Consider the following 12,953-nt stretch of genomic DNA (forward strand, 5'->3'; position numbering starts at 1 on the left):
TTAAAAGTATGTCCCTATAGTTTGTTTCAAGGTGTTACTCCCCAGCAGAGGTGAAAAACCAGTTTTGACAGACAAAGGGATGTATAGGCACGTGGCTACGTAGGCTTCATACGTAGTTTAAGCATTGTAAGCAAAACACAATGGGAGCTACACTTGCATTTCAAGACATCTTGACTCTGGGGTCAACACAATGAGTGTTGATTAATATAAGGAGAAGCAAAAAGCCATTTAGTTATCCACTGACTGAGGAAACCCCTTGAAGGGGGTGGGGTGTATTCATGAAAATCTGGATCCTGGTTTTTGTCTGAAAACCAGCAGCTCTGTCTAAGACTGAATCCCTGGGAGAAAATGGTTATAGTTCCTATTTTATAAAGTAGATTAATAAGTGCTCCTAGTTCTGTTTCCACCCATTAGCCTTACTCAGTATCTCTCTCTCTGTTTGATCATAAGTTTATGATTTTTCATTATAAATACATTTCACTGCTGTGGTGTTATATCAGTCAAGCTGTGTGTATATGTCTCCTTTGGGGATAGTGAACCTAGTAATTACAGTTAATGTCCAGTGTCAGGGGCTGGACACTATAGGGAACATTCTGAGGGCTAAGGGGTTGGTGTATACTTAGCACTAACCTGCACAAAGAGGAGGTCTGCAGAGACCTGGAAGTAAGTGCTTGTGGAGCCAAAGGCTGTTTGTTTCAGGGAACTGAAACATAGCAGGGACAGACAAGACTAACTCCACACTAAGGGCATGTAGTGATGAAGTACCTGACTACCCAAGCACCCTCACAGTGTGAGATTTGGATATACCAACTACTTTTATGCATGTTTTGCAAGGAGAAATTGTGGAACGCTTTGCCAATTGTTAAACAAAATGCTTTTGTACCCTAACTCCAAAATCACTAGCAGAAATTTTCTAGTATCTTCACTACCTCTTTAGGGCCCCAATTCATAAGATACTAGGCACGTACTTAAGCATGAGAATAATTCCACTGAAGTTAATGGAGATACTCATGTATTTAAAGTGAGGTATATGTTTAAGTACCTTGATGAAATGTGTCCTATTTAGTTTACTCTCATGACCCTAAGTTAGTGCCTGACACTGCAGTCAGACCCATATGAATTTGTTATAAGATAGCTAATGGACTATGCCAAGCACCCTATGTATTCAAACCCAGTTAATTTATTTATTAATTAATACAGTTAATTTGGGCAAAAGGCTGAGAATACTCTTATGCAGTACTTATGTGCCTTCATGTTTCGCAAGTCTAAGCATGTCTTCCTTTCTTAGGACTATCATATCTCGTCCAGTGTTAGGCCTTGTCTACACTACACAGTTTTGTCAGCAAAAGGCGGCTTTTGTCGACAAAACAGTGGAGGTGCAAGCACTATAATGCTCCTCCTGTCAGCAAACTCTCCTGCTTTGTCAACAAAATAAAACTCTCTCGATGAGAAGTGTAGAGCTTTTTGCGGCAAAGTTAGATCGACAAAGCATCAGTATAGACACTGTATTTGTTATGCTGCTATAACTGGCCTCCAGGAGGTATCCCCGATGCCCTCCATGACAGCTCTGCTCACTGTTTTGAACTCCAGAGCCCTGCATCCAGCTACACAGGCATGCGCCCTTCCCCTTTCTAAGCCCAGGAAGTTTTGAAACTGCTCAGTATGGAGAGCTCATACCGCTACTGCCCAGCTGAGCATGCCAGCTCCAGCAGCAAACACAATCCTGCCTGGACTACTGGTGGATCTCCTAGGTCTGTGGAGAGAGAAGGCTGGGGGAGAACTCTGAGGAAATCATGGAATCAAAACATTAACTCAGAATCCTGCTTGCCCTGGCACTGGAACTGCAGCTGCTGCTGGGGAGGAGGGTAAGAAGGGGAGAGACTGCTGTACAGGGGAGGGAGGCAGGAGCAGATGTCGAAGTATCCCCTTCCCACTGCCAGTGTACTAGTCTCTGCTGAGCTGGGCTGGGCTGGGGAGACATCACCTGTTTGTGCACCAGCTTTTGCCTCATGATTGGTTGCTTCTGTGGGTTTCTTTTGTAAGTGTTCAGCAATGTCAGTTTGGTTATATTACAGAGTGCTACTTTAAAAAGTGATTTTAAATGTGTTACTTTTCATGCACACACAGTAATCATTACAAGGTTCACAGCACAGTGCAAACAAGGCCAGGCTCAGCACACTACAGCAACACACGTTACTGTGGCTCAGTGTTAATATGCTCCTTCAAGGCATCCCCACAGCCGAGTAGCCCTTTGTTGGGCTCCTCTTATAGCCTTGTGATCCTAATGCACAGCACAATACTGAAGAGCAGATCCATACTTTCTGATAGAGGTGGCTGGGTTGCAGGTTATAAGGGCAGTTGAAAAGCAGCAGGGTGGATTAAAAATCAATGATTTTTTAAATTTAAATCAGATAGTTTGATAAAATGCTTTTGGAGGGAAAAAAACCTATCTAAAGATAAAGATATATTATAGCTCAAAGATATCATCATGGAATAGGGATTATAAATTCTAATTCTATAGGTTTCAGAGAAGCAGCCGTGTTAGTCTGTATTCGCAAAAAGAAAAGGAGTACTTGTGGCACCTTAGAGACTAACCAATTTATTTGAGCATAATGCATCCGATGAAGTGAGCTCCTCAGGGCTTTGGATCCAGCCTGCAGGACTGCCCCCCCCCCCGGGTTCCGCAGGCCCTGCTCCACTCTCAGAAGAGGCCGGCACCACGTCCCTGTGGCCTCGGGGACAGGGGGGAGGGAGCAGAGGGCTTTGTGTGTTGCCCTTGGCTCCAGGCACCGCCCCCCGCAGTTCCCACTGGCTGGGAACGGGGAACCGCAGCCAATGGGAGCTTTGGGGGAGGTACCTAGAGGCGTGGCAAGGGCCGCTTCGCGGTGCAGGGCCAAGACAGGCAGGCAGGGAGCCTGCTCTGGCCACGGTGGGCACTGCTGCTACCCCCGAGCCGCTTTAGGTGAGGGGCGCCAGGCCAGAGCCCGAACCCCTCGTGCATCCCGCCCGCCCCCCAACCCTGAGCCCCCTGCTGCACCCTGCACCCCTGTGCACCCCAAACCCCTGCCTGCACCTCGAACCTCTCCAGCACCCCAACTCCCTGCCCTGAGCTCCCTCCTGCAGTCTGCACCCCCTCCTGCACCCCAGCCCCCTAATACACCCCCGCACCCCTCCTCTGCCCCAATCCCTTGCCCTGAGCCCGTTCCTGCACCCCCCCCCCCACCACCAACACCCCGCACTCCCTCCAGCACCCCAACCCCCTGCCCCGCATACAATTTCCCCACCCAGATGTGCCCCTCGGCCCAAAAAGTTTGCCCACCCCTGGATTAGAGACCCAATCTTATGGGGTTACAGGGGCTTCTGTATAGATGATTTAGGTTAATCTACCCAATGGGACGCCATGCTCAGTCTAGAATATACCATCAGATACTTAGTTTTGCAGTTCTCAAACTGTGGATTTGTGTCTCCAGAGATATTTTTTGCTGTTAACAAGCTTATTTTAAATAAATAAATATAGACAGGTGAGAAATAACAGACCTCAACCCTATCGTCCCTCTGCAAATTTGTGTACACAGAGTCAATCCCTTACATCTCTCTAAAAGTGCAAAGTTTCAAAAAGTTTAATGAATAGAAGATTGTTGGGGGTGGAACAATACTCCGCCCCCACTATAATCAAGAACTGGCCTAATCTGACGACGGTTTGTGAACAAAATCATGAAAAAAAAGATGGCACTGTCACAGCCAAAGTTCTCAACATTGGGCTTAAGAGAAATGTTGAACACATGCTGAGTACCCTAAAGCCTATTTCTGTAGCCTTGAAAAAAATGCAGGGAAATATCTGTTTTATTGCTGACGCTGTTGAAATGTGGAAGGAACTGAGTGAGATCTTAAAAAGAGAAATATGTAATGACAGAGTTAAATTACAACCATTAAAAAAAAGAATGGGACAAGCACTATCTCCAGCTCATTTTCTTCCAAATAGTCTCAATACTCGGTACTAGGGTCAAACCTTAACTGCTGAAGAAGAGGAGCTGGCTATGACATGGACATCCAGGAATCATCCCTCCATAATGCCAACTATAATAAACGTCAGAGCTTAGGGTGAACCATTCAAGAAATATGTTTGCTGATGATGTTTTAAAGAAAGTCACACCAGTGAACTGGTAGAAGTCACTTAAAGCACTTGAATTTAGAGACTGTTGAAGTGATAATCTCACTTTTAACAGCAATAGCTTCTTCTGTTGGTGTAGAAAGAATATTTTCTTTCTTTGGATTAATTCATTCCAAACTGAGAAATCATTTGGGACCTGAAAAAGCAAGAAAGCTCATTTTTTTTCCCTCCAGATTATGAACAAATAGAGTTTGCTGACAGGAGGAGCATTATAGTGCTTGCACCTCCACTGTTTTGTCGACAAAAGCCGCCTTTTGCTGACAAAACTGTGTAGCGTAGACAAGGCCTACCACTGGACGAGATGTGATAGTCCTAAGAAAGGAAGGCATGCTTAGACTTGTAAGGGAGGTTGCAGTACTGCTACCCTTACTTCTGTGCTGCTGCTATTGACGGCGCTGCCTTCAGAGCTGGGCAGCTGGAGAACGGCGGCTGTTGGCTAGGAGCCAAGCTCTGAAGGCACAGCCACCACCAGCAGCAGTGCAGAAGGATGGCATGGCATGGTACTGCCACCCTTACTTCTGTGCTGCTGCCTGCAGAGGTGGGCCCTCTGTCAGCAGCTGCCACTCTCCAGCCACCTAGCTCTGAAGGCAGCAGCGCAGAAGTAAGGGTGGCATGGTATGGTATTGCCACCCTTACTTCTGCACTGCTGCTGGCGGGACACTGCCTTCAGACCCGGGTGCCCAGCTAACAGCTGCCACTCTCCAGCTGCCCAGCTCTGAAGGCAGTGCAGAAGTAAGAGTGGCAATACCACTACCCCCCTTAAAATAACCTTGTGACACCCTCCCAACTCCCTTTTGGGCCAGGACCCCCAATTTGAGAAACGCTAGTCTTCCCCCGCCCGTGAAATCTGTATAGTATAGGGTAAAAGCACACACAAGACCAGATTCCACAGTTTGGGACACGTTTTTCATGGCTGTGAATTTGGTAGGGATCTATCTACGAAGCATTGCAAACCCTTCCCAAAGCACCCTGTGGCTAGTTGCACAGTGGGATAGCTACCCACAGTGAACTGCTCTCTCTGTCAATTCAAGAGCTGCTGTTGTGGATATGCTTCACTGACACAAGGACCATAGTGTGGACATGCAACAGCGGTTTAATACAGCAGTGGCTGTACGTCGTCATAACTTGCGCTGACAAAACTCTCTAATGTAGACAAGGCCTTAGTTTCCCTATTGCTGCTATTTTATTTACTCTTGATACTCTAATCTGTCTAAGCAGTCACTTCTAGTTTTACTCGGTGCTGTATAAACAAGATTTGCCTCTACCGATAGCCTGAGCTAATGAAGGAGCTATTCCACTATTTTTTTCTTATAGAATATGATACCCTACTAAATCATATTATTTTTTTGGAATGTATACCTGTCTGCACAGCAGTATCTTTCCGAGGAGAGGTTACGGTTTTTACATCTTGATGCATCTTACTGCTCACTTCATCAGAACAATGATCATGATTTACATTTGAAAGGCCACATATTTTATCACCTAAAAAGTAAGAAACCAGTGACTTAAACAATTTTCTATTAATGTCTATATAAATCACACTATCAAGTTAACCCTATCCCTGTAGTTTAATAATTAGACCTTCTGGGTTCTCGTCCTGACTCTGCAATTGGCTCACAGTGACACCTTGGCCACATCTCTTACCCTTTCTGGGGAAGATCTTCTAAAGAAATTACAGGATTTAGGAGTGCAAGTCCCTCTGAAAGCCAAAACAGTTGTACTTGTGCTCCTCAGTACTCCTGAAAATCTCCACCTGTGTCTTTCTTCCATTATAAAAGGTGGATAATGCTGCTTGGTGTTTGAGGCTTGATTAACATTATATATGTTTAACTTTTTGAGATACTTGATTAAAAGGATAGAAGTTTTGTTCAGTTTCTGAAGCCAAAGAGCAATGTCTAGACTGACAGGATGTTTTTTCTCAAAAATAGGATCCACAGCTCATGCAAACCCTCCAAAAATAAAATGAAATATATAAAAGTTGGTACTTGCCGCTGCCGCCGCCACCACCACCACCAAGATTCTTCTGCAGTTTTGAAATGTCATGTCCTTTTTGAGCCAACTCTCGAATACGTTGTTCCTGTTTTAATCTCTGTGCCTGTTCTTGTGCTCTCTGCATTGTCTGATAGAGCTCATTTGTTTTAAGAGTCATGATTTCCTATCATAAAAAGGGAGACAAATGCATGAGATCATTTAGTCGGAGAATAAAATAAACAGGGCTGCATAATCTCCTTATAAGTTTACATCTATTCATGATTTTTTTCTATTTGGGTATTTTTTTAAGTTAGCAAAAGAAATAATAGAGATGCAAAGATCTTTATGTGAGGCTAACGGAGAGCCTAGTGCCAGCACTGTAGCAGCATAAAGAGCTAGACTACGTTGTGATCCCCTGTATCATGTGACTTGAAGGGAAGCAAAGAAGCAGGTATTAGAAAACTGTGCACCCTATACTTATGGAAGAGAAACAGCAAGTCATCCCCAAGCAGAGATGCTTCTTCACACTTTTAAGGCTCTGTGGGTTAAAGGTGCAGGAAATGAAGCCAAGGAACAGCTCCTTTCAACACATTACATACTTCAGAGTGGAAAGAAGTGCCAGAGTCTGGTCTCCTCTGTGGCTCTTAGTGCATGTTGGTAAACGGAGGGGAGCATCTGATGGCAATAAGTTTCCCGAAGGGGCTGTGTTGCTTGAGGGAGGTGAGTCCAGTAACACAATGCAGTGAGGCAGGTCTTCTGTACAGGATCTCACTCCCCAAGACCTATAGGGATGCCTTTGATTTCCCTGCAGAATCTGGAGCCTTATGTGGCTTGAGATATACCTGCACAATGCCTTCCTTGAACCCCACAACATCTCTTCCAAAGAAGAGAATAACTCAAGTTATGTGGCTCAAAATATCAGCTAAATCATTTATCTTAATTTTATTCCTTCCACACATTTGTCCATAGGGGGTAAGGATAGGGCCCCTAGAACACAAAGTTTGAATCCACCAAGCAGTCAGAAGGCTTCTGCCACCGGAAGATTGAAATAAAATTTATATGGAGTGTTGGGTGGTGTTCACAAAAAGTATTCTAGTACCTCCAAAATGTGTCACTGATTTTTTGACATGACATTACTAAAATTTATTCTGGGGGGAAAAAAACTTCAGCCCTGACAGGACACATCTAGTCAAATACATTACATGACATTTGTGGGGTCTCTCAGAAGCATCAAGCTACAGACCAATACTCCAGGTTAGGTATTCTCAGACGGTATTGGAGTTCAAAGCAATTTTTGCTGTTTTAACTAAATTTTAAAAATGCTATTTTGGGTACAAAACATTGCCTAAGACTTTATCTTCCGCAGCTTTATTTAAAACTATTTGAGGTTTTTGTCCATCTTGGTGTCTTTTTGTGAAAATTGCCTGGACCTCAAACCACCCCCACCCACCAGAAAAACCCACAACCAACCCCTCAAACTAGTGAGTACACAAAATGAATTATATTGGTGAGGAGAGAGATTTCAGTTTAATGCATGTGACATTAATAAATTCATCTTTTTTAATGACGGAAAAATAGGTGGACAATGTCCCTTCTAAAGTGAAAAAAGCTTGAGGTGGTGTTCGGGGGAGTAAGGCAATACTTTTCCCCTCACAATAGGGTGGTATTAGTGCTGACTTAATTTTCTAGGCTTTCTAGTTTAATCAAAAACGGTGGGTAACATTTTTGAATCAATCCCATGGGTTCTGTCACTTCTTTCATTCAAATATTAAATGTTAATTTATGTTAACAGACGTGTGGCAAAATCCCCTACACTGCTTCAAAAATCTCAAGATTTTCAACCTTAACTATAGTCACAACTGGAATTTCAACACTACTCTTGCCTCATGCATTAGATAATAGTAGTATTTACTATTTATTTCTAAGTCTATTAGGCATTGGCAGTTCTATTAAACACTGTCATTTACGTGCACAAAGTAAAGGTTTAACACCCACTTCCTTTTGTTTCTGTTTGAGCATATCCTCTTCAAACTGTTTTTGCATCAGTTCTCGTTCTCGTGCTAAGCGGTGTTCTTCTTCTTGTTCTTCCCATTTTCTTTGCTCTTCCTCCAGCTGCTTCTTCCTTCGCTTTTCCTCTACTTGAGCCATTATAGCTTTCTAGTGATGTCAAAATCATAATAAAATTTAGTAAAATTAACACTTAGTAGCATGCATATTTCATGTCTCCTATATACATTACAAAATATGTAATTTGTATTCTGATTCCATAAAAATCCAGTTCAATAAGAAAGATATTATTTTCTGTGCCACACAAAATAAATGAAACTTAGCTCTCTGGCAGGCAAACCTATTCAGCAGAAAGTATGCCAAAGAAAAATACAATTTTTAAAAAGTCTCACAGGGCATGGGAAGGTGTACACACATGCCCCTGAATTGTATCACATTCATTACTTTTTATAGGCTTCAGTTTCCCTGGGGGGAAATAACGCAACTGGTGTACTTTGATCCATCTGTTTGGCCTGGAAGGTGTTATAATGGTATGATACAGTATATTATGACTCCAGTCAGCCACAATAAACCATACTGCTCTGGCAGTGGATGTAAATATAATTAGGGGGCTTAGTGTAAATGAGAATAAGGACCATACTGTTTTAAACATCTGCTGACTAGGAACTACAATATCAGTCCAGCTAAGATATGCTGTGGGTTATTTTTCTGAGGCATCAGTTTTATAATAAGAAAAGGAGTACTTGTGGCACCTTAGAAACTAACCAATTTATTTGAGCATGAGCTTTCGTGAGCTACAGCTCACTAATAGAGGCTCATAAAGCACTTTACAAACATTAATTATGCCTTACCCACTACTGCTGTAAGTGAGACACATCTGGTTAACCAGGGTAACCTGGTGAAGGAGAAGTCACAATTTCTATTCCCCTGAGCAATGTGTACTGGCACCCTGGCTCCTTCTTTAGTCACATCACCACACCTACCCTCATTCATTCTTCCCATTTAGGCTGTGTCAGATTAAAACATGATTGTACCTGATGTTCTAACTGTTTCTGCCGCCTCCTGTCTCTTTCCTCAATTTGTGCAGGATCCAAGAGAGCTGTCATTGACCGGAGAAAACTATGAAGAGAATCATTTAAATATTTTTCAATTAAAAAAAAAATTCCAGAGTTTTATTTAATCTGAAATATCAGCAAGATTTAAATGTAAGACTTTTGTATAAAAATAAAGTACCTTTCATTCATTGTCATAGGTTTGCACTATAATAAATACAGTAACTCCTCACTTAACCTTGTCCCAGTTAATGTTGTTTTGTTGTTACGTTGCTGATCTATTAGGGAACATGCTCATTTAAAGCTGCAAAATGCTCTCTTACAGTGTTGTTTGGCAGCTGCCTGCTTGCAGGAAGAACAGCCCGTAGGAGCTAGTTGGTGGGGGCCTGGAACCAGCGTGGGCCGGCAGCCCCCCTAAGTTTCTTGTGCGGCAGCCGCCCAGCAGGCTATCAAATGCCAGTCAGTTCAGGTGTCCCTCCCCCCACTGCCGTGTGCTGCTTCTGCCCTCTGCCTTGGAGCTGCTCCCGGGAGCCTCCTGCTTGCTGTGCAGGGGGTGGGAAGCGGGGTGCTGATGTCAGGGTGCCCCCCTTCCCCTGCTCCTGTACCCCATCTCCACAGAGCAAGGGAGGATGCCACAGGGCTAGGGAGGGAGCTTGCTGGCAGCAGCTGCTGTCTCAACTTGCTGATCTACTTAAAAAGGCAGTGTACTTGAGTGGGGTCAGCGTACTTAAGGGGGCAATATGTCTCACACACACACACACACACACACACACACACACACACACACACACACACACACACACACACACACACACACACACACACACACACACACACACACACACACACACACACACACACACAATGTATCTCTGTCTCACACACACATGCACCCCCAGGAACTTCGAAAATTGGAGGGAGTGGTGCACTCCAGTGGGATAGCATGGGGTCATCACATTCAGTTTCCGCAGGGAATGTTCGCAGCCACTGCCATGCGTCTATGGGGTCTCCTCCCTCCATTCATGCTGCCTTGTAGAGTCTGAGGCTACATTAACAACGTGTTAACACTTCAGGGCTCAGCCAAGTGTTAGTTCATCATTTAGCAGCAAGGCATTCCCTGAGAAATATCCCACTCTCTTCCACTGTCTGACTCCACCACCTCAACCAAGCATTACAATCATCATTGCTGTGTACAGAATTAAATTGTTTAACACTTATACTATGTGTAAGTCTTTTGTCTGGTGAAAAAAGTTTCCCTGGAACCTAATTCTCTCTCTCCCCCCCCCCATTTACATTAATTCTTATGGGGAAATTGGATTCGCTTAACATCATTTCACTTAAAGTAGCATTTTTCAGGAACATATCTACAACATTAAGCAAGAAGTTACTGTAATGAAATTGAACATAAGAATGCTATTTACGGTAAACTTTACTAGTGAATAATTGAAATACATATCTTTTTCAGTAGGGAACCATACAAATTCCTCAAGAGAGGAGTAAATACCAAATTAATACTACTTCAGAGACTTACTAACTTCTAAAGACATTCCAGAAATGAATTGATTGGGAAGACTACTGTAATTGAGGCATGCACTCACCTGGCTTTTTGACTTTGTTCCGAAGTAGTGTTCTCAACGTTTTTTTCTACATTCTCCACCTTTGAATGTATGAGGTGGCCTAAAGCTGCAGGTGTAAAAGGATGAATAACAGCAGTCAGGGCCTGAGATTCAGGGGACAGGCAAAGATTTTCAGGCTGCTTGGTGTATGTTCCATTTATGAGGTGTTGTGGATTAGCACGAGGGTAGTTCTTTATAGAATCAAAATGCACTGCCCATCTCTCATGCTCCTCAGCCTAAACAGATATGAAGCAATAAAGAAAATGGAAATACACTCAGTTACATTGTCATATAAAGTACTTTTAACTAAATATTTTGAAAGTTTATTTCTGTTTTGATAAAAGCTAAACAGCAGGATTTGCATTTTTAAAGCTCTATTATGGTGCTGTGCCACATAGAGTAGTTAGTTCTACAAATAGGAAAACTGGTTCATATGAAAGTGACCTGACCTGAACCTGATCAAAATTGAAACCAGATCTTTTTGGTGAAAAATCACTTACAATGCATTGCTACTTGCAATAGCAAGACTCAAAAACTAGGAAGTGAAAAAGTTAAATTTGTCAAGAATCTTTCGGTCTTGTATAAAATAAGTTAATATTAATACAGGATTTTCCATACCACTTTCTCTGCAACCTTATCTTGATGTATATTATTTTTCATACTGTCTCCATTAGTCCTACAAGCTGCTCAGCTTATTGGTTACCATTCTAGTCACTCATCCACGCAGCTTTGTCTCGCTCCCCAGATATTCTCTAGCCGCATGAACGAGGAGTAGCAGCAAGTTCTTTTGGGTGACAGAAAGCTTTTCTTAAACATATTTTGTGGGCACATATCAGAACAAGTATTCATATTCTTTCTCACCAGCCCACACCCGTCCTCCCTGCACTTTCATTCTGGGACAGCAGTCGGCATGCTAGGTGCACAAACATGAATTTTAACAAATCACAAAGGTCTTTGCCACAGGCATTGGTACATTGTTCATTGTGCTGTCTAAGGTTTTTGAGGAAGAGGTATCTTGTTTCCTTCCCCCACCACCACCTAGAGATTTTTTTTTTTTTTGGCCCTAGTCTATCAAATGGGCATTTCACACAAGCCAAAGGAACCAGGGTTTCCATTGTGGGTCCTCTCTACCATGGGTGTATTACACAGTTTTTACATTTGACTCTCCTAACTTCCAGAAGGAATTGCCTTTTTGGAAGGATTGGGGGAATGTTCCCTAGTATTTGCCTTCTGAAGAAAATAGCACATCCCATATAAAATCTTGCACAGGGTCACTTCCCCTAAGCAGAAAAAGCTTTAGTCCTATATTAGAGAGCCAAGAGAAGCGAGACGTCCAGGGGAAAAAAAGGAAATTTGAAAATTTTTTATCAATCCTCCTCCTACTGTTCCTTGTCCCCTAAGGGAGGTAAGCTGTCTGACTCATATGAAGAGCTACAGTAGGGTATTTGGGGAAAGAATTTTTCTTCTGTAAGTCTTTTGATGTAATGTACAGAAGGACTATGGACATAACACACATGAGCTGACTTAGAATGGACTCTCTGGTCCCTTTGCTGTCAAAGTGCTATAATGCTACTTCTGTCATTACTGGCTGGTTGTTTAGCTAGAGCTCACTGAATGTCAAAGACTTGGGGTAAACTCCTGTTCCTAGTGAAGTAAATGGGAATTTTACCACTGAGTTTCAATGAGCCAGGATTTCAGCTTTTATTTTTCAGAGGTACTTGGTGCCCACAACTCCCACCAAAATCAATAGGAGTTGTGGATGCTTATTGTCAGGCTTTCAGAGCTGTGTGATCTACAATTTGTTGATAGACTTCCACTTGAGCAGAATTGAACGAGAAAGTTAAAAAACAGACCTTTTCTTATTCCAAATCATCCCTCTAAATTACAGCTACCTTTGAATAATTATGTTTTTCCTCTATTTTTCGTAGTTTAGCCTCTTCCTTCTGTTTGTCCAGATCTAGAAGCCACTTCTTCTGTTGTTCTTGTTTCATGGCACTAAAGGGGTGCTCCACTGGTGTCGCTTCCTGAAATGACAGATACTGGTCTTTTACCTGCAGCAGAGTAACTGCCTGCCTCCCATCACCCCCCATTTCTCATTTTTAAGTAGTACCGCCATTCATGAATACCTGCATTAAT

The 12,953-nt window shown here is 42.9% G+C and overlaps 1 protein-coding gene across 1 annotated transcript in view; it reads right to left on the reverse strand.

Moving 5' to 3' along the window:
- CCDC66 (coiled-coil domain containing 66) overlaps positions 1 to 12,953 on the reverse strand; it is a 60,004-nt gene that overhangs the window by 30,352 nt on the left and 16,699 nt on the right. The window contains exons 10-15 of the mRNA XM_074957749.1: positions 12,710 to 12,841; positions 10,800 to 11,053; positions 9,184 to 9,268; positions 8,138 to 8,299; positions 6,161 to 6,326; positions 5,531 to 5,653 (exon numbers count right to left, since the gene is read on the reverse strand). Of these exons, the coding sequence (XP_074813850.1) occupies positions 5,531 to 5,653; positions 6,161 to 6,326; positions 8,138 to 8,299; positions 9,184 to 9,268; positions 10,800 to 11,053; positions 12,710 to 12,841 (922 nt within the window). The remainder of the gene's footprint in view (positions 1 to 5,530; positions 5,654 to 6,160; positions 6,327 to 8,137; positions 8,300 to 9,183; positions 9,269 to 10,799; positions 11,054 to 12,709; positions 12,842 to 12,953) is intronic.

This window comes from Natator depressus, chromosome 7, assembly GCF_965152275.1.
Source record: "Natator depressus isolate rNatDep1 chromosome 7, rNatDep2.hap1, whole genome shotgun sequence".
Lineage (NCBI taxonomy): Eukaryota > Metazoa > Chordata > Testudines > Cheloniidae > Natator > Natator depressus.